The following is a 26,968-nucleotide window of genomic DNA, read 5'->3' on the forward strand; positions in this document are numbered from 1 at the left end:
TGCTTAAGGCATACAAATTTAAGCTACAGAAAAATGCTTTTCCAGACCAAATATACATCTCGAGCTGCGTGTTCTTGCCCCGTTTCCAGACCGTGCGCAGGAAAGGGACAGGAGCGAAAACAGTGCTGTAAATAAACAGAAGTCACTAGGAGTGTGGGTACAGAAACGCTTTCCTTAGCGCTTTAAGTTGCCCACTTGATCCGTGGAGGGCAGTGTACAACCCGTTCATTCCCAGGTCTCTAGAGGTCTCCACTAGGGTGCTGACATCCCGTGATTTACATCTTATTCGGTTACTAAACGGTTTTCTGTAGAGCGCCGCGCATCGCCTGGGCACTCAAAGGCGAGTGTCTGAGGAACGCACGGGGGCGGTGAACACAGAAGGACCCGCGGACGCTTAGGAGGAGACCGGGAACGTGAGGAGGAGCGGCAGAGCGTAGGGGACGCGGAACCACTGAGAGGAAGGGGCGGGGGGGAACTCGAGGAGACCCGGAGGATAAGAGGAGGGAGGAGCACGTCCAGCTTCCCGCCCGCGCTCCCGGCCGGCTCAGGGCAGGCGCACTGGCGCCGCTCGCTCGCGTCCCCTCCCCCACCTCCGCCGTCGCCAGGGCGCAGGCTCGCGTCTGCGCCGGCGGCTGGGCCCTCGGCAGTCATCCTCTGGTCTCTGCCGGCTTCGCCTTCTGCCTTCTCCCTCCCCGGACGGGCCGGACCCTGGCGGAGGTAACTGCCTGCAGATTCCTGCCCCTCACGGCCCCAGCCTCTTCCCCACGCTGTCCGGCCCGCGGGGTCCTCGGGCTCCTTCGTCCCCCTCACCCCCTCTAGTGTTGCGCGCTCGCGACCTCCCCAGCCCCGCCATACCCCGCCGCACCCAGCCCCCTTGTCCTTTACCACTTCCCGGTCCCCCAGCTTTCCCGGGGTCGTCCTCCGGCCGCCGCACCCTCAGCCTGACGGAGGCTCGGCGGCTCCGAGGGGCCCGGGTCGCCCTCCGGATGGCTGGGAACGACGTCCCGTTCGGGCCAGACTTCGGCCCCGCACCGGGGTCCTGCAGCTCCCGCCCTGTCTCGGGTGGGCACCACGGTGGCACCTCTCGGGGCAGAGGGCGGCGCTGCCCCGCAGGGTCGGGTAGGGAATCTCAGAGGGGTCCCCTGGGGATGACTTGTGCGAAGTGGGGAAGCTCCTGTGTTTGACCTTAGTGGGTGATAAATTGAGCACGGAGGAATGGACGCGATTTTTTAGACTCGTCTGTGGTGGAAACCACAGAACAACTTGGATTTTTCTCTCTCTCTTTTTTTTTTTTTAATTGAGCAGAGCTCCCTGAGTTATACAGTAGGTCCTTGTTGGTTATCCATTTTAAATATAGCAGTGTGTACATGTCAGTTGGATTCTCTTGAAACTGCTATCGCCAATGTGTTTTGTTTGTTTGTTTGTTTGTTTTGCAGTACGCGGGCCTCTCACTGTTGTGGCCTCTCCCGTTGCGGAGCACAGGCTACAGACGCGCAGGCTCAGCGACCATGGCTCACAGGCCCAGCCGTTACGCGGCATGTGGGATCTTCCCAGACCGGGGCTGGAGCCCGTGTCCCCTGCATCGGCAAGTGGACTCTCAGCCACTGAGCCACCAGGGAAGCCCCTCTTGTTTTAATTAACATAATTACAAAAGTCAGAACTGTACAGAGGACTTCCTGGATGGTGCAGTGGTTAAGAATCCGCCAACCAATGCAGGGGACACAGGTTCGATTCCTGACCCGGGAAGGTCCCACATGCCGCGAGCAATTAAGCCCGTGCACCACAGCTACTGAGCCTCTCTTTGTATATATATGTATATATATATGTGTGTGTGTGTATATATATATATATATATGTATATATCTCCTTTTCTCCATACACATACGTATACATCATTTATCCTAGAGTTTCTTACATTCTGAATTTGGTTGATTTTATTCTCCTGGTGTGTTTAATATGTTCCTTCATTCTCTTTATTTCTTGTCAGCTGGTAGTTTGATTCAGACACAGATTCAGGTTCAGTTTTTAATTTTCTTTCTTTGTAAGAATATTTCAGAGATGGTTGTGTGTACTTCCTGTCTACAAAGCATCATGTCACGGGGAATATAATGTCTATTTGTCTCACTGTTAGTAATTTTAAGATTGATTAGTGGCAGCCGCATAGTACAGGGAGATCAGCTCGGTGCTTTGTGACCACCTAGAGGGGTGGGATAGGGAGGGTGGGAGGGAGACGCAAGACGGAAGAGATTTGGGGACATATGTATATGTATAGCTGATCACTTTGTTATAAAGCAGAAACTAACACACCATTGTAAAACAATTATACTCCAATAAAGATGTTAAAAAAAAAAGATTCGGGCTTCCCTGGTGGCGTAGTGGTTGAGAGTCCGCCTGCCGATGCAGGGGACACGGGGTCGTGCCCTGGTCCGAGAAGATCCCACGTGCCGCGGCGCCGCTGAGCCTGCGCGTCTGGAGCCTGTGCGCCACAATGGGAGGCCACACAGTGAGAGGCCCGCGTACCGCAAAAAAAAAGAAAAAAAAAAAAGATTCTTTAGTGGGTTTAGGGCTTGTCAGTCCACTTGTTATAGAGTTCCCCATCTATTTTCACCTAATAGTTTTAGCAGCCACTGATACTATTGACTAGATCTGTTATTTCATTGGGAGCTGCAAATGATGCTTTTCTAATGCCATTATTCCTCTTGCATTTGGTTAGCGCTTTTTAAAGAATTAATTTCATTTATGATTTTAATATTTATATTTAGAAATTTTAAAATAAATATTTGAAATTATTTATTTATTTTAAATAAGTTACTTAAAAATAAAGTGTCTAAGGAAGTAGTCATCTGGAATATTACCGTTCTGAGGAATTGAAAAACATAACGTTACAGTATAAAATATGAGGATGGTTAGCATCTTAATAGGTCATTCTGTGCTGTATTTGAATAGTCTTTCATTTAAAGCTTATTTTATTTTAAAAAATTCAGCTATTATTAAAGATGGCATTAATAATACCAAATAAATTCAGTTTTATTGGATTTCATAAACTAAAAAGAATTAGGAAGATAGAATTTTTTAAAAAAAGAAAGAATAAGGCTATAAAGTGGTCTGAAGTGACCTCTAAAAATGGTTCGCTATTCCCTTGACCCAGAAAACCCCACAAAATCATGCAAATCAAGAGGTTCAAATCTTTGTGTTGGTTTTTTTTTTTTGCGGTACGCGGGCCTCTCACTGTTGTGGCCTCTCCCGTTGTGGAGCACAGGCTCCGGACGTGCAGGCTTAGCGGCCCTGACTCATGGGCCTAGCTGCTCCGCGGCATGTGGGATCTTCCCGGACCGGGGCACGAACCTGCGTCCCCTGCATCGGCAGGCGGACCCTCAACCACTGCGCCACCAGGGAAGCCCTTTGTGTTCACTTTAAGAACACTCAGGAAACTGCCCAGGACATTAAGGGTATGCATATCCGAAAACCCACCAAGCGTCTGAAGGATGTTACTTTAAAGAAGCAATGTGTGCCATTTCATTGTTACAGTGGTGGAGTTGGTAGGTGTGCCCAGGACAAACAGTGCGGCTGGATGCGGGGTCGGTGACCCAAAAAGAGTCTTGAATTTTTACTGCGGATGCTCAAAAATGCTGAATTTAAGGGCTTAGATGTAGATTCTCTGGTCACTGAGCACAACCAGGTGAACAAAGCCGCCAAGATGTGGCACAGGATTTACAGAGCTCATAGTCGGATCAACCCATACATGAGCTCTTTCTGCCACATTGAGATGATCCTTACTGAAGAACAGATTGTTCCTAAACCAGAAGAGGAGGTTGCACAGAAGAAAAAGGTATCCCAGAAGAAACTGAAGAAACAAAAACTTAGAGCCCAGGGGCTTCCCCGGTGGCGCAGTGGTTGAGAGTCCGCCTGCCGATGCAGGGGACGCGGGTTTGTGTCCCGGTCTGGGAAGATCCCACATGCCGCAGAGCAGCTGGGCCTGTGAGCCATGGCCGCTGAGCCTGCACGTCCGGAGCCTGTGCTCCGCAACGGGAGAGGCCACAACAGTGAGAGGCCCACGTATTGCAAAAAAAAAACAAAAAAAAAAACTTAGAGCCCGGGAATAAATGCCACACAAAAAATAAATGTAAATAAAAGTTAAAAAAAAAAAAAAAAAAAAAAGGAATAGGCTGTGATTAAATACAACCAGGCCAATATCCAAATGCCATCATTATTCAAGATTTCACAATATTAAAAATTTTAAAAAGACTCAATTTGGAACAGTCACGAACTTAACATGAAAATTCAAATAGAGTACAAAGAACTTTTTTTCATGAACCACTTGAGAGTGACAACTGATGTTCTCTTACCCCTGAATATTTTAGTATCTACTTTCTACAGACAGGGACGTTTGCCTACATAACTGCAAGACAACCATCAAAATCAGAAAATTAACATTCATCTATTACAACCATCTAATCCTCAGTTTTTCTTCCTATTCAGGTTTTTCCAATTGTCCCATATTGTCCTTTATAGTGAAAGGATGAAATTTACAATTACTGACTGCATTTAGTTGTCAAGTTTCCCATTTGGAACCAGTTCCTCAATCTTTTTAAAACTTTCATAAACTTGAAACTTTTGAAGGTTACAGATCAGTTATTTTGTAAAATGTCCCTCAGTTTGGGTTTGCCTGATATTTCCTTGTGATTAGATTCAGGTTGTGTTCCTCTGTACATATGTCACAGAGATGTTTTTCTCATTTTAACTATTAGGTGGCACGTGATTTCCGTTTGTCCCATTCTGATAATTTTCATTTTGATCACTAGACAAAATGGAATCTGCCTGGTTTCTTCATTGTAAAGTTACTTTTTCTCTTTTGTAATTAATGAGTATTTTATAGGGAGATATTTTGAAACAATGTAAATATACCATTTTTCATCATATGTTCTATTTATTAATTTACTTAATTATATGGATTCATGGTTTCCTATTTTATTCCATGGATTTTATTATTTATTGATTGATTTATTGATTGATTGGCGGTACACAGGCCTCTCACTGTTGCGGCCTCTCCCGTCGCGGAGCACAGGCTCCAGACGTGCAGGCCCAGTGGCCGTGGCCCATGGGCCCAGCCGCTCCGCGGCACGTGGGATCCTCCCGGACCGGGGCACAAACCCGTGTCCCCTGCACCGGCAGGCGGACTCTCAATGACTGCGCCACCAGTGAAGCCCCCTATTTATTATTTTTAAATATTTATTTATTATTTTGGCTGTGCCACGTCTTAGTTGTGGCACGCAGGATCTTTAGTTGTGGCATGCGAACTCTTAAGTTGTGGCACGCGTGAGGGATCTAGTTCCCTGACCAGGGACTGAAACTGGGCCCCCTGCATTGGGAGTGTGGAGTCTTACCCGCTGGACCACCAGGGAAGTCCCTATTCCATGGATTTTAAATCCATTGATATAATTGTTTTGATGCTCAAATTGTCCTCAGTTTGGTCTAAGGGATCCCTTTCATTATGGCTTCTGTGTCCTCACTGTGCCTGGCTCCAATACACTGTTCCAGGCTCTTCCACTGCGTGAACATCCTCCCAAGATTCACTCAAGAATGGACCATTCACCCAAGATTATGTATGCTTCCCTTGCCCAAATAGGGCTCTGACAAACTGTTCATGGCCTCTACCACAACTATCCCCACAACCAGCATGGGGACTTGCTGGGCATCTTTACTTCATATTATCTCAGGGCTTCATTTTTACGTCAACTAGTTTGGACTTTCTTACAGTTCTGTGACTTAGGGCAGTTTGACTGTTTATGTGGTGGTTGAAGGCTTCAAGAGTGATTATTCCATAGAGTAAGGTAAAAGTTGTATTGCCTTATATGAGCTAGCCTTGGGAAGTGCACAGCATCACTTCCATTTTACTCTTGGTCAAAGTAGTCAAAAACCACCCAAATTCAAGGGATGAGGCATAGACTAGAGCTCTCAGTGAGAGGAGTATTAAAGTCATAGTGTAAGAAGAGCATATGGGATGGGAGGTATTTTTGTGGCCATCTTTGGAAAATACAACCTGCCACACTGAGAAAATCAAATCACATAGAAACTATATTGTCAAGATGTTCTCCTAGTTCATGTTTATCTTCATAGTCTGAGAAATAACTTGTCGAAAAGCAAATACATTTTGTCTGACTATTCAAGATGAGATACTGAATAAATTGTCAGCATCTTACCTTAAAAAGAGTTAACTTGAGCTGATGAAAAAGTAATCTACTAGAACTTTATGAAAATTCTAAATTAAGATCCTCAGTAAGTATTATGGGCTATTATCATTTTTTTGTTTTGATTTTTACAGCATCTTGTGACCTTTGACTTAATTGGTCATTGATATCTCAGCAAGCATGGAGATAAGATTAGAAGTTTTGACTTCAACGAGTATCAAGCAGAAAAAACCCTGGCCACGAGTCTCCTGGTTGGGACAGGTAGGTTTTTCTTTAATCATACAGTATCAGTTCTAATATGTGTTAACTGTGTGCTTTGCCTCTAAGATCAAAGAATGTTCTGTGGCCTTCACAAAATACAATATCATCTGTAGAAGGATCACCTGCCTACTGAGCAGGGTTTTGTGTATTTGTGTGGTAACAGGCTGGCAGAGATGGGGAGGGAGCATCAGTCTTTCTGTGGTCTAATCAGAGTTGCCACCACTCTCATCACTCTCTTGCTCCTTTTCTCCATAAACTTGCTTAATCTTCTTCACAGTCCTCTGTTGCTTTGCTCTTGGAGACCTGGGATGATGTATCATCCTCACTGTCATTGGCTGTGCTCTCCTGGGAATGCTGGGACATAATTTCTTCACCCTGCAAGTCCCAGTTTTTGAGATTGCGCAGCCAGAAGACCTCTCTGCAGTTGTTGAGGATGAGCATGGCTTTCACTCTGCAAACTAACAGCTACAGGGTCTTTTTGAGCAAAAGCACACGTTTGGTGAGTTTCGTGTCCTGGTGAATCTTGGAATGCCCACACAGGTGATGAAGCAGCGTGGTGTCCAACTGGAAGGTTTCCAGTAAGCTCAGATCATTTTCCCGATGTTTTCTAAAACTGAAGTCTAGGAGCAGCATGACACTGCTTCAGAAATGAGAAGCCATGTCTATTTTAATCTAAGTAGGTAATTTAAAACTTACCCATACTACTGTTCAGATTAATGAGATAACAGCAGGTAACTCAGTTTGGGCTAGCAGAATTGGAAGACACTCCTATAATTTTAAACTCCAAAGAAATATCAGTGCAACTGTTAGGTCATCCTACCTAGTAATTCTAGTAAGAGGTACTTTAAGATAGAATGAAAAATCTTCAGGTTACAAATATACAATCTTTCTTAAATGTCACTTTGTTTTCTTTTCTGGGATAACTTACTTAGGTAAGAGGCTGAATTAACTTCTGGCATCTCTTAAGTCTGTCTCTCACATGTTTCTTCTCTTAGGAAAATGAAGCTGTTTTTCTTTTGGATGATAAATTCATAAATGAAATTAATTTGCTATCAGGAAGGACAAAGAAGAAAATTCCCAGTCTCCAGCCTTTGATGAAGGATGTTACAGTCCTAACAACGTCCAGTAATGGTTAAGTAGTACTGATATTTTCAAAAGACTAGATTAACTGTATTTTTAAAAATAATTTTGGGAGTAATATTAAGGGAAATGTTACATTATAAATATTGCGTTTCCTTTTTGGAAGCAGACGCCTGGCTGGCTGGGGTACTTGCTACAGGGGAGCTTTTCCTCTGGAACAAAGATCAAGATTGTTTGAAAACTATACAAGCAACTGAAAAGCCTAAAGAAATGATTAAAGCTGCAGTAGGTGGGAGATTTTTATTTGTTTAAATTGGTTTAACTTGATATATAGCAGAAAAGAAATACATCTCTGTGTAAATATATATATCTGTATATATATGTATTTTTCCTTATATCTGTAAGTATTTTTTTGGTGGTGTTTATTTGTGACAATTGGGTTCATCTTGAAGAAGAAAAATCTGGCATGCCTTACATATCTGTGATAACAGTGGGTTCCTAATATCACATATGAGTACATGATAAATGTTATTATAATTTGTACTTTTAGTTTATTACTAGTGCCTTAGTTTTACAGTCTGAATGGAAACATCATTTAGGTTCCTTATTGTCAGAATAGATAAAATTTGTACTTTTTTGTGGGAATTCAGACTTCAGAGGTGTAATTACTTTTTTTTGTTGTTTTCTAGCAAGCTCTTTGAGACTGTACTTGTATGTATCTGGCAATGGGAAAAGAGTTCTGCTTATAACTCCTTCTGGATGCATATTTCTTTGGGAATATTTGGAATTCAAGAATATCTTATCTTCTAAAAGCCCTTCATTGGTGGGCCAATGGTCCCAGATCATACCTGAAGAAGCAGTTCATTTGCCTTCCACTGAAGATAAAGAAGCTGTAGTGCATGCTGTCTTTATAAAAAATGAGGTAAAATCCAAGTCAGGCAGGGTATTATAGAAGTGGTGGAGATCTCAGACTCTAAGAACAGACACCATCTGGGAAGCTGTTGAGCAGAGTGTGTAATGGCATAGCTATATATCTCCAGGCATCATTAATTGTCACAGTAATGGTGAAATTATCACGGAAAAGGTATTTTTATATTTCTTGGTCACATTTTAAAAGATGTGTATTAAAAATGGTTTGCACTTAGAGCTTCCTAGTTATACTTTTCCCTAGTTTTAGAATATAACTAATTTTGTAATAAAGAGAAAAGCAAATATCGTATATTAACGCATATATGTGGAATCTAGAAGAATGGTATAGACGATCTTATTTACAAAGCAGAAATAGAGACACAGATGTGGAGAACAAATGTATCGATGGATACCAAGGGGGAAGGGGGTGGTGGGATGAATTGGGAGATTGGGATTGACATATATACACTTCTAAATATAAAATGATAACTAATGAGAACCTATTGCATAGCACAGGGAACTCTACTTGGTGCTCTGTCGTGACCTAAATGGGAAGCAAATCCAGAAAAGAAGGGATATATGTATACATGTGGCTGTTTCACTTTGCTCTACAGCAGAAGCTGACACAGCAGTGTAAAGAAACTATATTCCAATAATAAATAAATAAATATTTGTTGGATTTTTAAAAAGCTAGAATTAGTGATATTAAGTAAGCCATTTAATTCCCAGGAAATAACACGTTCATTAACTAAAAGCATTCAGAATAGCTGCATGATACTCTTTGTACGTATGGACCAACATTTTATTACCCAATCTACTATTGTTAGAAATTGCATTTTGAACTTTTGTCGTTTTCCTCCACCCCCATGGGTTGTGCCCTAACTTAAATAATATGTAACTATAGGGACTTCCCTGGTGGTCCAGTGGCTAAGAATCCGCCTTCCAATGCAGGGGACGTGGGTTCGATCCCTGGTCCCACATGCTGCAGGGCAGCTAAGTCCGAGAGCCACAGTTACTAACCCTGTGCTCTCTAGAGTCCATGAGCCACAACTAGAGAAAAGCCCATACACTGCTATGAAGATCCGCATGCCACAACTAAGGCCCAACACAGCCAAATAAATAAAATAAATTAATTAAAAATAAATAAATAATATGTAACTGTAAAAGAAGAGAAAAATAAATATATTAGAATATTTCCAGTTGTAGCCAGAGTAAAGCCCGTGTTTTCTTAAGAGAGTAAACTGCACCTTGATTTCCCATTTGAGATGTGCCTGTGGCTCAGAAATTAATTACTTAGTCTTTAGCTTAATGTTCAGCTACATGTTAAGAGTAAACATATGAGCAGGCTCTTGATATGTTTCATTTATTTTATTTATGATGAGAAACGTGGGGTTTTTTTGTTTGGTTGTTGTTTTTTTTTTGCTGTTCTTTCAGGGATTAGTTTATTTTATTTATAGTTTAGTTAGTTTATTCTATTTTTTTTCCTTGTTGGTTATTTATTTTAAACATACCAGTGTGTATATGTGAATCCCAAACGTCCTAACTATTCCTCCTCCCCACCCTTACCCCCTGGTAACCGTAAATTAGTTCTCTAAGTCTGTGAGTCTGTTTCTGTTTTGTAAATAAGTTCATTTGTATCATTTTCTTTGATTCCGCATGTAAGCTATATCGTACGATATTTCTCTTTCTTTGTCTGACTTCACTCAGTATGACAATCTCTAGGTCCTCTTGATTTATTTTCAGATTAATTATATACTAAAGTATATTAAATTTATCTACAGTTATTTGGAGACTGCTGCTTGTGTTCATTTACTTTCTATTCCGGGGAATGCCTGAAGTTAACATTTCTAGCAATTCGGTGGCATGAAAATGTATTTACATCTATAAGGTGAGGTAAATGTTTCCTTCTTCCTAGTTTTCTATCTGCTTCTTTTTTTTTTTTTTTTTTGGTCACTCCATGCAGCATGTGGAATCTTAGTTCCCTTATCAGGGATTGAACCTGTGACCCCTGCATTGGAAGCATGGAGTCTTAACCACTGGACCGCCAGGGAGGTCCCTCTATCCCTTTTAAAACATTGTTATCTTTTGGCCCATAAATACATAACAAGATTAGTAAGTGAAATGTGAATATCAACTTCTGAGGCTTTACAAATTCTTTCTTCCTGTAAGTATTGTTCTGTTTCTTTACTTTTCATTTTGAATGTCTATTATAGAAAGTTTTTCTTGTTTTTATTTTATTTCCCTTCTTGGAATCAAGAAAACATAAAAGGTAAGGCAGACAGACTATGGTCTTACTTGTCTTAAGACTATAGAACTAACTCCTTTGAAAAGTAATTCAATTGAATTTTTTAAAAATAAATTTATTTATTTAATTTTGGCTGCATTGGGTCTTTGTTGCTGCACACGGGCTTTCTCTAGTTACAGTGAGCGGGGGCTGCTCTTCGTTGCGGTGCATGGGTTTCTCATTGCAGTCTCTTCCCTTGTTGTGGAGCATGGGCTCTAGGTGTGTGGACTTCAGTAGTTGTGGCTCGTGGGCTCAGTGGTTGTGGTTCACAGGCTCTAGAGTGCAGGCTCAGTAGTTGTGGCGCACAGGCTTAGTTGCTCCGCGGCATGTGGGATCTTCCCAGACCACGGCTCGAACCCACGTCCCCTGCATTGGCAGGCGGATTCTTAACCACTGTGCCACCAGGGATGTTCCAAATCAATTGAATTTTGTAAAGGAAATAACTTGAATTTACTACTGTACTTTTTAAATGCTCAAGTATTTTTTCAATTAAAAGTAATTTTATTTATTTTAAAAAGCCCAATGAAATAGAAAGAATGCGTTAAAAGCATATAGTGACTAAGATTTAGCAAAATAGTGAGGTTTTTTTTTTTCTGTTTATTTTCTTTATTTTTTATGCTAGCAGTACTCTATTTGGGTGTAATTTATATAAAATAAAATGAACAAATCTTAAATGTACAACTAGGTGGACTTCGATAAATGTACATATGCCTGTAACCATCCTCATATCAAATATAGAACATTGTCACTATCCTAAAAATCCTCTCTTCTCACCTATTTAATACCTGTAAAAATGTTTGTAATAATGTAGAAATATGTGTATCTAAACTTTTAATGGATGCAGATGTTTTTGGGGCTGGCTACAGAACATGCCATTATTAATAAAACTCTGATATGGACCTTGTTTAACTAGCAATTGCTCTTTTGTGTCCTGGATGAAACTTGTGAACAGCTGCTACGAGACCCCAAATATATGTGCACATGTACGAATTTAGTTGGACCCTTTAATTTTTTGTAATGAAGTGTATATTAATTTAAAAGTTACTATACTTTCTGTTTTCAATTATTTCACTACTTAGATCATTGACATACCATGTTCAGTGGGCACAACAAGATTGCCTTCTGTGCAGTCTGATTCCTAAATGTGAATCAGTAAAGTCAAGAGGAGCTCTAATTTCTGCATTTTCAAGAGATGGCATTACCCTGGCAGTAACTCTTAATCAGAAAGACCCAAAGGTCAGTAAATATAATCTATCTTGGAAGTAACCTGTAAAAGAGAGAGTTTAGTTCAGTTTTGAGATTCTTTTCCCCCGAGTATAGTTTTTTTCCTTAATATTACTTTATATTCTTTAAATTGGTGTTTTCTGATCCACCTCGACATTGTAAATTGGTAAAGTTATTTACATTAGCTGCTGTAATTTTCAGAATTTGGCCTTCAGAGGTGAAAAGAGGATAATGGAAAAGGAAGAAAGAAGGGCAAAGTGGTAACTGATATTCTTAAAATGTAGTATAAAAGAGAGAAAAGTTATAGGTGGTCAGTATTATCTTGCCAGTTGGCAAAGACTAGGTAGTTCATTAATATAATAGATCTCTAGGTCTTCAGAATTATAAGTAAAATAATTTTAATGGTTTTTTTTAATCTTTTTTTTTTTCTTTCTAGGCAACTCAGGTATTATTTATAAACACACTGAATTTTGTTACACTCTGTGGTAGCCTTAAAGGATGTAGTAATAAGAATCTTGTGGTTCCAGCTACACTTATCAGGTAAGGGTTCTTTTGTATTTCTAAATAGTGTTTTTATTTTCTTTTTTAATAGTTTAATAAGTTTAAGGCACTGATAATTCAGTAGGTGTCTAAATAGATATTTAGATAGTTGATGTTATCTTGGGAAGAGTTGAATTATGACTGGGTAGAGAAATACTGGGCTAAGTTAGGCTGAAATGAAAAAACCTGGGTTGGGAAGACCATTATATTACTCAGGCTGAGGTGTTTCTAGCTTTTTAAACAAAGTTAGCATTCTCTGCATACGGGTGGATAGTACCATAAGTGGTGATTTTGGATGGCACGTGGACCTATGGAGGATTATAGAGTAGGAAAATTTCCTCTTGGATCCTCCTAAGTTCCTATTCTGAATTGTTTTCTCTGCTGCTCTCTGAATTTCCAAAGTTTTCAGGTTCATCCAGCCTTGCCTTTTTATTTTCTTTCTCTCCCCAAAGTTTCCTTTCTAGAAGTATTACTAGTCTCAGTTCAGTGGTCTGTTTGACTTAGGGTGTCCATCATTCACGTGAGGAGGAGCTACTTTTTTGTCTCCATGAAAGAAACATTAATATTATCAGATAGTTAAGGAGTAGTAAAGATGGCTTTAAGAAGAGGGAGTCTGCTACTGAGTGGAACTCTGGCAGGCTGCAGAGAAGACAGGCGTGGTATTGACCTTCAAATCTACCAGATCTTAGTTTTGGACACTACTAGGATTAGAAGTTGTTCTAATTATAATGTAAGTGACAAAAACTTTACTTTGTTAGGTCTTATTTTCATCTTATGATTTGCTTATGAATCTAAGTAAATTTCTAATTTGTATGTTGTATGGAGTAGATGTTTATGAGCAAACTCCTTTTTTCTTACCTCTTTTTCTGGGAAGTAAAATACATGAAATGTATGTGACGTTTGCCTACTATTCATTCTTTTGACCTTATTTTTTGAAGCGTCTCACCCCTTCTTGGCCATTATAAATTGTCAAAGACATTGTAGAGAGTCCTTTCTAAACATATTGTCTTGCTTTTTCTAGGTCCTACTGGGTAGGTGATATCAGCTGGACTCATGATAGTCTTTTTCTGGCTTGTGTGTTAAAACGTGGCTCCCTGGTTTTATTGACCTGCCAAGGTGAATTGCTAACGTTAATTACATTTGGTTGCTCTATAGAATTTGGGCCAGCAGAATTTATTCCTCTTCACCCACTAATAACATATAGGTGAGACATTTGAATTGTTTTAATTTATTTACAGAAGTTTTTCTCTTTTGGTATTACTTTGCTGTGTATTTTTTTAATATAATTTCATCTTTCAAATTGTCTTATTCTTTCTTTGAGTCTGTCATCTCAATATCCGCTTCTTATTTATAGTTTTCTTCTGTTTCTTTTTGTGGCTTAATCCTGGTGAAAATTTGACATGGTGACTATGTAAGTATATGTTATTTAAATATGCAGTAGCACTAAAAAAAGTAACTTCTTTGATATAAAAATTAATAGAACTGTGATATATCTTTTATTGTTTCAAAAGCAGAGCACTTAGATAAAAATTAACTTGGCATATGTATCTACTTTTCTCCCAGAGGGAAAAAGGAGAAAAGTTGTTTGAAATGGGTAGTAGACTTTAGAATTTAGCCATATTTTAATTTTTAATTGTGAGATCATGAAGCATTTTGGCTTTGGAGTCAGAACAAGAGTCAAACCTTGCTTCTTCTACTTACTAGTTGTGTGACTTTGGGTAAGTTATTCTTAAGACTCTGTTTCTTTTACTGTGAAATGAAGATGACAGTAATAATCTCTTAGAGTTGAGGGAATGAAGTAGATAATAAATAATTATAAATTGCTTTAACACAGTTCTGGCATAAAATAAGTGCTCAGTAAATATTTGCTGTTATTGATGTTGATATTATTATATATGGCTAGACACCTATTTACAAATCAGAAGCATTGGAAAAGGTCTTTGAAATTAATCCATTCCCTTTGCTGTATAGAAAAGAAACTGAGGAGGGATGTGTCCTTGATTATATTTAGCAAAAAGTTTTGCTTAATTTTTAGCAATAGAAAATTCTGATGGAAAAACTTGTCACTTTGTGCAGTGAAAGTGTTTTTCCTTATTTCTTATGGTCTGATTCATAATTGACTTAAATTTCCTTTAAAATTAGTATTTAGGGCCTTTCAAAATGGATTGCTTTTTTTGATTACAAAAGTAATACATATTCATTGTTTTAAAAAAACTTAAAAATCAAATGTTACAAAACTAAATAATGTAGAAAGTGAGACTTGTAATCCTATTCCTCAGAGATAACAATTTTAGCATTTTAGTGTGTTGTCCTCTAAATTTAAAAATTTTATATAACATTTATAACAATATTAGTTTCTTTTTTTTTTTTTTTTTTTTTGCGTTATGCGGGCCTCTCACTGTTGTGGCCTCTCCCGTTGCTGAGCACAGGCTCAGCGGCCATGGCCCACGGACCTAGCCACTCCGTGGCATGTGGGATCTTCCCGGACCGGGGCACAAACCCATGTCCGCTGCATCGGCAGGCGGACTCTCAACCACTGCGCCACCAGGGAAGCCCCATGGAGTCACTTTTTAATGGTTTTATAAATTTCACAGCATGTACATTCTGAAACCAATCTTCTGTTGTGGATCATTTGGCTAATAAAATCTATATTTGATTCGTTTCCTAACCAGAAAAAAATTATATTTTTGCTATTCTCTTTATAGTTATAAAGCTCCAAAGTTAATAATCAGTGATATTAAGTAATCAGAATCAGGTACACCACCATAACAATAAATAACTACACTTATGTGGAAACTCAGTCAGATTTAATCTTAAGCTGATAAAATTATACTTATCACCATCCTCTCCAGATGTCCTCTGTTTCTTTTCTTTCTCCTCCTTAACAAATACACTTATAGCTCCTACTATATTCTTATAAGTAATTTAAATAGATAGTAAGAAGAAAGGTAACTAACTCTTCAATAGTAAAAATGAACTGCCTCAATTATTTTCTGGAAAAGGTTGTATAAAACTAGATTAAAAACAAGACAGAGTAAGTGCCACAATGCTGGGAAAATTTTTAAAAAACACATAAACCTCTATTATTTAATCACTTATGTTTTCCTCATAGATATATGCACATTTAATATTTTTGCATTTAATTTGCTTGCATTTTCATCATTCTGGAACTTTTAATTGTTTTTTCTTTGGAATAGCATAATTGTTTCCTTTAAGATTTTTCTCTTACTAATTCTTGAATTTTGGTGTTTGTTTGCTAGACCACAGCAGTTTACACTTCAAGATTCAGATAATTCTGTAGATTCATCAGCTTCTGATAGTGACCCTATGAGACAGAGATTTTCTATAAAAGCACATTCACGGTTACCCTACCTCATTATTTCTGATGGATACATGGTCACAACCCTTCGATTTCTTGATAATCTGTCTCCATCAGTGCTCATGAGATCCCTTCTACTTGATTCAACACAGAGGCTTGAGAAAACATACCAAAGTTTGATATTGTCTAAGGTATAGTGCTTTTTGGTACCATTAGTAAAAGTTGACTTCTTAGTTCTTTCAAATTTAAAACTGTACTCACAGCCTTGGATTGTATACAGTTATCTGTAGATGTTTTAACTGTTTGTAGTACAATTATCGACAAAATTTTGCTCTGGAAATCTTTTTTCTTCTATAGCCAAAAGGCCAAGGGCTGAACTTGCAATCACTGGATTCCCTAAGATCTAGCTTGTTAAAACACCACGGAAATGAAAATTTAGCTGATTCTACTGTTTCCCAGATTCCTTGCAGGCAGAAGAAACAATGAAGTTAAATGAAAAAACAGCAGATTTGCAGGTACTTAGTAACAATGTTTTATTTACTTTGAACAGTTACGTATTGACTTTATTCCAAGAAACATATTTTCTTTTTCTTTCATTAAAGGGAAGAGAAATTTGAGAGCACTAAAGTGATTCTACTTGTAAGGAATCAAATGATATTAAGTATACTTTTTTTCACTCATGTTTTAGGGTTTTGAAGCTGAAGAAACTAATGAAGGCGAACATTTTCCAAACAACTTATTTTCTTTTTGGAACCAAAAGAATGATCTATTGTTTAGTAGTGCCAAAGAAGGAAGACTGGAATTTGCATCTATGTTTGATACCATACATGCAAAAGATAATACTGAGGAGACAGATAAAACTGTTACAGAACTGCATTCTGTCCAGAAAAATCTCCTTGCAGCATGGACTATAGAATTTCAAAAATGTGACAGAAAAAAAATTTAATGTTAATTACACAGTAGTTTGTATCACTCATTTTTTGTACATTCTTCAATTTATAAAATGTCCTTTCCCCAAACTTGATCTTTTTTTAAGCAAGAGCCCAAGACATAATGCATGGGTACTTTGTATCTTTCAACTTTTTCATCAGTGTTTATCAATCCAGTACTGGGATATGAGATACAGACAAGATGTAGGACATTTGGTAAAGCTGACCTCAAATACTATAAAGCTTTTGCTGACACAGCAACAACAGAATCAGTTATTCTCAAAGAAGCTTTTAGCCTGTTTTCATTTACTCAGAATGGTAGCTGATCATTTAAATGGCGTATACAGTCTTCAACCAGAAGTTATTTCAGCATCAACTGATGGAAGTAGAACAGCAAAGCAAGACTCATTGGTGGTACCCATTTTTCAAATGTTTCAAGATAGTGGTGCTGGGAAAAAACTGGGTCTTGGAATTCGTCTTTCAAGATTCGTCCTCAAGTATTAAACTTTGTTCAACAGCCAGGACACAGGTATAATGACTTTAATATTAGGAGACCATCAGCTTTATAGATTTTTCAAAATTGAGATATAATTCCCATACTGTAAAATTCTCCATTTTAAAGTGTACAATTCAGTGATCTTTAGTATAGTCACAGGCTTGTAGAACTATTAGCACAAATTCCAGAATATTTTTATCACCCTCAAAAGAAACCTTGTACCCATTAGCACTCAGCATTATAGATTTTATGTTATATAATTTATGCCAGATATTATTCAACACATATATTTTATTAGTCTTGGGCATCCATGATACTGTTGAAGGATTTTGGTTTAGATAAGCACTATAGAAAAATGACCACAGGTACATAAAGCATTTATGAAAGTTTTAAAAATACGCAGTTTTTGATCAGTGGACTTTGTGCTATATTTAAATCTGATCAGTTTGTATACATGTTATTACCCCAGTGAAGAATACATGCAGAAATAAAAAGGCTAATGAGGAGGCTGTACTCATTCTTATCCCTAGTCTGAAATTTGATTCTTATGATTACCTAATTTTGTGTGCAAGATTGATTGTTCTCTGGAGAGTAGTGTAACAGAAAAACTTTATGGTATCAACACAATTAAGTCAAAGAGTTCCTGAAGATGACATACAGTTAACTGAAAAGATGACACATGAAGCATCTACTGTCAAGTCCCCTGTTAGTCCATATACAGGCTAAATTGCAGACTGCTGGAGTTCTCTTGAACCAGACCTTAGAACTTAAATCTATACAATGGTCAGTATCTTATAAACAATTTCTAACTCCAGGAATAAGTGATATAGTTAGTTGGACTTTGATTTTATTAATTGGTTGCAATTATTTGCTTTTCAAAATAATTTCTGGTGGAGTTGTATCCACTAAATTTTAAAACAAGTACATGTTTATAAAGGAATTTAATTAACCAGCACTAATTTTTGGTTAAAAACTTTGTAGGGGAAGAGTGTTTCCTATTAGGATCATATGAAAAGTCTGTTCAACTATGGAAGAAAGCTCTTCAAGAAACCCAAGAGAAAGGTAGGGGAGTGTTAAAAAATAATATTTGCCATAATATTTGTAGGACCATATTTTAGCATGCTGTTGAGCTTCAGAATTATTTCAGATTTCTGAGTGCTCACCATTTCTTAATGCTCAAATCGAATACATATTGTAGGTACCTTTACTGTCAGAAATAGTTATTTAAAATTATTCTTAGTCTTGGAAATTGTAGCACCAAGAATTTTTTCTGTTATCCATAGATAAGGCTCCTCTGTCCTTTTTTTGATTAGTGATGGAACCTGTGATTGATTGTTGATAGGGAAAAAAATGCGACTTAATCCCAAATTTAAAAAATATATATTTTGTCATTTAGTGCACTGCAAGTATCTAAATGAGAAACTATGGGTCAGATAATTTGTCACTTTATTACAGACTTATAGAAACATGGATCTAAGGCTCTCTGCCCTTAAGTAATTCAACTTTAAGAATTTCCTGTGGGACCTCCCTGGTACCGCAGTGGTTAAGAATCCGCCTGCCAGTGCAGGGGACACGGGTTCGAGCCCTGGTCTGAGAAGATCCCACATACCATGGGGCAACTGGACCCACATGCCACAACTACTGAGCCTGCGTGCTACAACTACAGAAGCCTGCACCCCTAGAGCCCGTTCTCTGCAACAAAGAGAAGTCCATGTACTGCAATGAAGAACAGCCCCCGCTCACTGCAACTAGAGAAAGACCGCGTGCAGCAACCAAGACCCAATGCAGCCAAAGATAAAATAAGGTTAAAAAATTAAAAAAAAAAAAGAATTTCTTGTGAGTTAGACTTACGGGCTACATGGAGTTTTTTTTTTAATATTTATTTATTTGGCTGCATTGGGTTTTGGTTGCGGCGCGCAGGATCTTCATTGCAGCACACGGGCTTCTCTCTAGTTGTGGCACTCAGGCTCTTGAGCGTATGGGCTCAGTAGTTGCGTTTCGCAGGCTCAGAAGTTGTGGTGTGCAGGCTTAGTTGCCCCGTGACATGTGGGATCTTAGTTCCCCGACCAGGGATTGAACCTATGTCTGCTGCATTGGAAGGCGGTTTCTTAACCACTGGACCAACAGGGAAGGTTTCCTGCATCGAGGTTTTGATGAGAATCTAGGGGTGTGGATTCTAGAAACTGGTGATAGCTTTTATGATATAGGGCTGAGGGTATGAGTAAGATGACAGGTTCTCAGGTACTGACCTTGGAGCTATCCTTGACTGCAACTACTACCTGGTCAGGTTTGGCCAATTATTAAATTTATTTTCTGACTGATGTGGCTTTGTATGTTTAATTAATTTATCTACTTAACTGGTATTTATTGAGGGCCTGCTATGTGTATTAGGGGAATAACTGAAATAAACAAGTTTACCCTAAAGTTGCCCACAATCTGGAGGAGAGATCACATAAACAACTAGCATGTTTCTAATTATGTTTTATGGTAGGTGCTGGGAAAGCACACAGTCTGAGCTGGAGTGCAAACATCAGTCTGGGGAAAACCTGGAGGAGCTGACATTTAAAATTGAGTGAAAATTGTCCAATTGAATGAGTGGGAATGGTTTAACAAAGGATATAGCATTCCTAAAGCAAAAAGGCATGGGAAACCATGGCAGTTTGGTAAACGTGCAGGTAGTTTTAACAGGACCAGATTATTTGAAATATGTGTGTAATATTGAGGATAGGGTGGTGAGTGCTAAAGTGAGAGGTAGAGAACAGATGATAAAGGAAGATATTCTGCAGTGCCATGGGATTAAGATTTTATCCTGAAGACAGTGGGGTCAGTTAAGATACTTTATGTAAGAAAAAGAACTTTTCAAATAAATATAGGCCATTTGGAAAGATCACTTCAGTACATTATGGAGGGCCATTTGTAGGAATGTGGTGTAGAGATGTGGGTTTTACCTAGAAGCAAGACAGTTAGTTGAGGAGGTCCTGAACCAAAGCAACGTCAAGAGTACTGGAGGACAGAAGTCACATTTGTCAGATATTTAAGAGGTTTGATCAATTGGACTTGAGTAGAGAAGTCTAATGTAGTTCTCAGATTTGGGGATTGTCCAACTGGATGAAGAAGAGTGACATTCAAGGTGATAAGTTCTCATGAAGAAAAGTTTTCATAGTGAGTCTCATTGCAGACCTTTTCATTTAATTTCTTTTCTAACTGTATCCATTTGGTATGGTTTCTTGTAATGGAGACTGAAAATAACTGGCTTTAACAAGAAAGAAGTTTATTTCTCTTTCTTAGGAAATGAGGCCAGAAGTTGATAGTCTGGGGCTGATTCGGTGTTTCTGTGGTCTCATCAAGGACTCATGCTCCTTTAGTTTTTCTACACCGTCGTCCTTAGTGCGTTGCTTCCAGTCTTAAGGCCATTACATGAGTTAAGATGGGTGCTGAAGTCTCAGGCATCATGTACATAATCTAGTTAACAGAAAGGAGGAAGGCAGGAAGGGCAAGAAAAGGGTGTACCTCCTAGTTGAGTTACCTCTCTTTAAGCAGCTTTTCTAGCAGTTCTATACAATATTATCTCTTGGTTCAGAACTTGTCATATTTTCACATGGCCACATCTAGCAAGAAACTGTGATCTGGGTGCATTGTAACCTCAAATAAAATTAGAATTCTTTTACTCAGAAAGAATAGATAAGGAGTAGGCAGCCAGCAGTCTCAGTCCTAAGCACCCTTCAGATGTTTGAAGGCAGTGGTCAGGGACTCCTATCTTATTGGATAGTGTTTCTTCTCCTTTGGAAAGTCTCTTTGACGGTCTGTTTGATATTTGTATGATTTCTTGTGTGGTTTTTAAAAAATTTTTATTTTTAGCATGTTCCCTTCTGTTTCATACCATGTGTACTTGAGATAGATGTCGTTAGTGGACCTTAGTACCGAGATAAGGAGGATGTGCACCTCTCTTTGGATAAATTCTTAGTCATCCTAGGGCCTGATCAAAGAAAGTAAAATTGTTCAGAACTTAAAATGAAAAAGAACAAAATATTGCTTACCTGTTTTTTATTAAAGTATAAAACAGGTACAGAAAAGTTCACATAACATGAATGTAGGTACAGAAAAGTTCACATAACATGAATGTACAGCTTGATGAATTTTTATAAACTGAACATTCCTGTCTACCCAGCACCCAGATCAAGAACATTACCTAGCTAACATGTTTTTAATGTAAATGTAATTCTTCCCTGTTTAAGGAGGAAGAAGGATATGTTTTCTTCAGATACGCTATTATCTTTCCCTTTTGTACTGCCACCTCTATAACTATAATTTAAATGATGCTCAAGGATTATGTGATCAGCTAGTAAGAGAAATACTGATATGGTCCCACCTACCTGTAAAAGAAGATGAAGATTGTTCAGGTATGCTTTTCAAAAATCAGTTTGTTTAATGTTAATACTTTGTATTTATAAGTGTAGGTATGAAATTGCTTATACATAAAAGTTGGTTGCTCTGCCCTATTGTGGTAAATTTTGGACTGTCAGCTTCTCAGTAGCAAGGATCATGTTTTTGTTTGTTTTTAATCTTTGGGTCTCTAGGCTTAGCAGTAATTGCCTGCTGAACTGATACAATTGTTGTATCACAGCCCTATTTGTTAGACATAATATCAGGTACCCAAGTACTTTTCCTTGATATGTTTATATTTTCTTTAATGGTTGCTTAAGGTTGTTTAGTAAAGTGATGAAAATCTCTTTCTGAGGTATTCTGAATCTTTTTAAAATTGCTTAATAGGCTGCAGAATATTTAGATTGTCCTTTTTAAAAGAGGTGTATTTAAATTAAGCAGTAACCAGAGTAAAAGATATATATGAATGAACACATAATATAGTTATAATAATAGTTATACGGTCATAGACCATTAGATGTATACTATGCGTATGAATGTGTCAGAACGGCTCAATATATCAGAACTTTCTAAATGGAGTTGATGACTCTAATAGAGTTTGTTTTGGTTTTTTTCTAATAACTGATTATTTGTTTAGAACATCATTTTACTGATGGAAAATAGTGATCAAAAGAAGTTAGTTTACAAAGGCTTCTAAAAATAGTTTGAGAAGTGGGGCCCATCTCTTACGTAAAACCCTTTCTTTGATTTTCACTAGTTTATCAGAACAGTGTTGGTTTCTTTGGCTTCAGCCACTGTTTTTTTTTGTTGTTGTTGTTGTTGTTTTGTGGTACGCAGGCCTCCCACTGTTGTGACCTCTCCCGTTGCGGAGCACAGGCTCCGGACGTGCAGGCTCAGTGGCCATGGCTCACGGGCCCAGCCGCTCTGCGGCATGTGGGATCTTCCCGGACCGGGGCATGAACCCGCATCCCCTGCATTGGTAGGCGGATTCCCAACCACTGCACCACCAGGGAAGCCCCTTGTTTTGTTTTTTTTGAGGCGAGATAGATGGTAGAGTACCATGACGTTTTTATTCTGGTATTCATATTTTCTTTGCATTTTTTTAAAATTTAATTTTTATTTTATACTGGGGTATAGCTGATTTACAATGTTGTGTTAGTTTCAGGTATACAGCAAAGTGGTTCAGTTATACGTATATCCATTTTTTTTCAGATTCTTTTCCCACATAGGTTATTACAGAATACTGAGTAGAACTCCCTGAGCTATACAGTAGGTCCTTCTTGATTATCTAGTTTTTATATAGTAGTGTGTATCTGTTAATCCCAACCTCCTAATTTATCCCTCCCCCTCACTTTTCCCGTTTGGTAACCATAAGTTTGTTTTCGATGTCTGTGAGTCTGTTTCTGTTTTGTAAATAAGTTCATTTGTATCAACTTTTTAGATTCCACATATAAGTGATGTCATATGCAGCCACTGTTTATAGATTTCTTACTTTTGGTGATATTTGTCTTTTTAAATTTTTGTGTTCATTACAGAAGTAGTACAAGTTCATTTTAGACAATTTTGAAATATGGAAAGGTTTAAAGAAGAAAATAAAATCACTTAATCTACCATTTTTTGTCTATATACATTTATATATGTATATTCTGTTTTATAATCTTTTAAACTTAATATTATGATGGATATTTTCCAATGTAAATAATATTCTTTTTAAAAACCTATTAAGCCTTTTCCTCATTATTGCACATTTTAGATTGGTGCCACCTATTTACTATTGATATTTTAAATAATGCTGTAGTGTACATAAATTTTTGTGAACATTACTAATAATATCTCTAGGTTAAATTTTGAGAAATGAGGTTACAGGATCAAAGAGAATCCATGGTTTTTTTTTTTTTTTTTTATTAATAATTCCTTTTTATTTTATTATTATTTTTTATTTATTTATTTTTTTTTTGCGGTACACGGGCCTCTCACTGCTGTGGCCTCTCCCGTTGCGGAGCACAGGTTCCGGACGCGCAGGCTCAGCGGCCATGGCTCACGGGCCCAGCTGCTCCACGGCATGTGGGATCTTCCCGGACCGGGGCACGAACCCGTGTCCCCTGCATCGGCAGGCAGACTCTCAACCACTGCGCCACCAGGGAAGCCCGAATCCATGGTTTTAAGACTTCTGATGCCTGGTGTCAAATTGCCCTCCAAAAGGACTGGTAGCTGTGTATGAGTGGAAGACTTATATGTGTGACTTTTTTTTTTTTTTATGTGTGACTTTTTAACTGACTGATATTCCTTTTTTTTTTTTTCAGTAGTCTTGTCATGACATGATAATAAATTTCAAGATAAGTTGAACCTATTGTAATGTATTTGTTTTAATTTTTAATGACAATTGTTTAGAGTATATTAATCATATCCCTACTGGGTCAGGAGTCCCCAAGACTACTCCCACGTTCAGGGGATTCACAGGGAGGACTGACAGGGCCTAGTATATAGTTGTACTCACACCTATGATTCATTACAATGAAAGGATACAAAGCAAAATCAGCAAAGGGAAAAGGAGCATGGGGTGAAGTCCGGAGGAAACCAGGCACAAGCTTCCAAGAAGTGACAAGATAGAAATGGCCATACACATATAGAACTTAATATTATTGTGAATACCTACCAAGTGACTTCCTTTCTTTTTTTTCTTTTGGCTGTGCCACGTGGCTTGTGGGATCTTAGTTCTCACAACCAGGGATCAAACCCGGGACCCCTGCAATGGAAGCACAGAGTCCTAACCATTGGCCCACCAGGGAATTCCCCCCAAGTGACTTCTGAGAAAGAAAGATACTTTGCCATTGTTGGGGCCATACATTTTATAAAAACTTATGTTAACTTAGTATTTATCTGTGTTTAATAGTTTTAACTGTTTATTTACATATATCTGAATGCCAATTTATATTATTGAGTTTTGATTTTCAAATAGGGATGACACATGTTTGCTCCTACTAGTTTATATCAGAATCACCCTAGAAATGGTGATGTAACTCTCTCCCTCCCCTGCCTTCTCCCTCCACTCCACGTGTTCCTTTTGTCCATACCTCCCAGAAGAATCTTATGGTAAGGACTTACTCTTACTAATGGAAGTATATCATAATATCCAGACCTAATGGTACAGAAAAAAGCATGAAGAATCACTGCTCTGGTGCTTTTCAGCTTATCTTTGTAGTAAACCCTGCCTCCTTTCATTAAAGAAAGAAAATTAGAAAGGGAAGAAAGAAGGGAAAATAAATAATGAAATGTTAACTTGCAAGTCCATTATGGCTGGATTGTTTGTATAGATCCTTCCATGTTTTTAGGTAAAACTAGTAGCTTGAGGTTAAAAGAGTTCCAAGTGTATGTGCTCATAATTATGAGCTAATTATTTTTGTTCTGTTTTCTTCAAGAAGTGTAGATAGCTATTATAAATTAACTTGTGTAGGCCATGGGTGTTCATCTCAGAAAAAAGTTGTAATTATAATTTTCTTCTTGCATAATGTTGGGAACTTAAATATTACTACTTTTGATAGTTTGATCAGAATCTCCTTTGGTCATTTGGTGTATCCTGCAGTTCCTGAGAAGTCTCATTGTGAGTTTGGAGTGACTGGAAATGTTCATCCTGAAGCGGCGGTGAGGGTTATCCAGTCCATGGCTCGCTTCATGGCTTCCTATTTCACCAATCAGCTGCTTTGCATTTTGCCACCTCACAATGTGAATGTTCTTCCTCCTCTTCATATTAAAACAGGTAAACAAATAATTTTCTCACCTTGTTTTTGCACGTAATATTTAAAATATTATACGGTGATCATTAGTCCATGGATATAAAACTGTTCTAGGTCAGTGCCTGAACGCTAAGGAGATACACAAGTGACTATTTACGAATGAATATAATCTGAGAAAGGTAATTGCTTTGGACTTGTTTTTACTGAATATGTATTTTTAAATTGTGAATTTTGGACACATTGGCATTTATAAAGTTTCCATTTTTAAAGTAAAAGGGCTATAAAAATGTAATTTAACAAATTTTGAGTATGCTAATTTAGAATTTAATTTTATTTGGACATTTTACTTTTATAATTTTATTTGAATCATTTTCTTTGCTCTACTTAATCATTTCATTAATAGAGTCAAAATGTACCTAATCTGTGTGAGGTAACTGCCCTACCCTAATGGAAATAAGCATGTACACAGATTTCTATGATATTCATTCATTCCAATAATTTTTATTAGTGCCTGCTATGTGTCAGGTAGTGTTGTAGGTGCTGGAAATATATTGCTTGCACCATATGAAATTAATAATATGAAAACATCTGTAGTTTTGTCTTGTCTTGACATTTGGAACAGATTTATCCTAATTGCCATGAACAAAACAGATGAAATACCTGTTCTTTTATGGAAGTACATCTAATAGATTGATACGGAAAATTAAATAGATGCATATATAAACAAAGATCTATCAAATGGTGACAATTATTATGCAGAGAACTGAAGTAGAGAAATGTATTGTGACTGAGTCGGTAGTTGAGGTGGTGACTTTAGGGAAGAGCTCTCTGCGGGGGTGACATATAAGCTGAACTCTTAATGACAAGAAGGAGCCAGCCATGGACGCATAGGACTTAGAGCATTATGAGCTGAGCCTGTGCAAAGGCTCTAGAGCAAGGACAAACTTGATGTGTCTGAGAAACTGAAAGACTGGTGTAGCTGGAGCACAGAGGGTGAGGTAGAGAGTGGTATGAGGTGAAGACAGAGATAGATGGCCAGGTGATGTAAGCCAGGGTATGAAATCTGAATTTTAGGTACAATGGTAAGTTATTGGAGGGCTTTAAGCAGGAAATAACACGAACTGATAAACATGTACAAGGCACACATAGATTAGAGTAGTACAAGATGTAATATAATTAGAAGTTTAATAGAAGTAGCAACAAGTGGTCATCAGATTTAATCACAGAACTGTGGATTTTGAACTATGTGTTTGGACTAATTTTCTCAGGGTGTGGGTGGGAGTGGAGGACTGTCCTCACCCACTTGGATGCTTTAACAGTAGTGTTAGACTCTAGTGTCGTCAGGGTTTTCAGGAGCTTCTAGACCCTAGAGAGCCTTATATGTAAGTTAGGATCAGAAAGGAAATTGTCTAGAGGTTCCTTTTCAGAGGTGTCTGCTTCCCTGGGGAAGAAACGTTGGCCCTGACCTGATTATGGCTTCTCTTAGGGAGCTGGTGTAAACAGAGAAACGGGTGCTCTGTTTTTCCAGGATCTACCTTCTCCCCTTTCCCTCTCCATTGGCCACTAACTCAGTTTCAGCTGGTGCTCCCTCCTTTTCTCCGTGAGAACAGCCTGTGCTTCT

At 38.3% G+C, this 26,968-nt stretch overlaps 1 protein-coding gene and 1 pseudogene across 1 annotated transcript in view; both read left to right on the forward strand.

Moving 5' to 3' along the window:
* The first annotated feature begins 615 nt into the window (after positions 1 to 615).
* CPLANE1 (ciliogenesis and planar polarity effector 1) overlaps positions 616 to 26,968 on the forward strand; it is a 137,651-nt gene continuing 111,298 nt past the window's right edge. Inside the window, 20 exon segments of the mRNA XM_032626907.1 lie at positions 616 to 717; positions 6,323 to 6,449; positions 7,445 to 7,580; positions 7,699 to 7,818; positions 8,219 to 8,451; positions 10,220 to 10,326; positions 11,802 to 11,958; positions 12,383 to 12,486; positions 13,508 to 13,690; positions 15,747 to 15,996; positions 16,163 to 16,258; positions 16,261 to 16,320; positions 16,494 to 16,723; positions 16,725 to 17,181; positions 17,184 to 17,263; positions 17,803 to 17,932; positions 17,934 to 18,005; positions 18,205 to 18,292; positions 21,466 to 21,630; positions 25,197 to 25,370. Coding sequence (XP_032482798.1) covers positions 6,369 to 6,449; positions 7,445 to 7,580; positions 7,699 to 7,818; positions 8,219 to 8,451; positions 10,220 to 10,326; positions 11,802 to 11,958; positions 12,383 to 12,486; positions 13,508 to 13,690; positions 15,747 to 15,996; positions 16,163 to 16,258; positions 16,261 to 16,320; positions 16,494 to 16,723; positions 16,725 to 17,181; positions 17,184 to 17,263; positions 17,803 to 17,932; positions 17,934 to 18,005; positions 18,205 to 18,292; positions 21,466 to 21,630; positions 25,197 to 25,370 — 2,923 coding nt within the window. The 5' untranslated portion in view covers positions 616 to 717; positions 6,323 to 6,368.
* On the forward strand, positions 3,034 to 3,864 carry LOC116751254 (annotated as a pseudogene).

This window comes from Phocoena sinus, chromosome 3 (assembly GCF_008692025.1).
Source record: "Phocoena sinus isolate mPhoSin1 chromosome 3, mPhoSin1.pri, whole genome shotgun sequence".
Classification (NCBI taxonomy): domain Eukaryota; kingdom Metazoa; phylum Chordata; class Mammalia; order Artiodactyla; family Phocoenidae; genus Phocoena; species Phocoena sinus.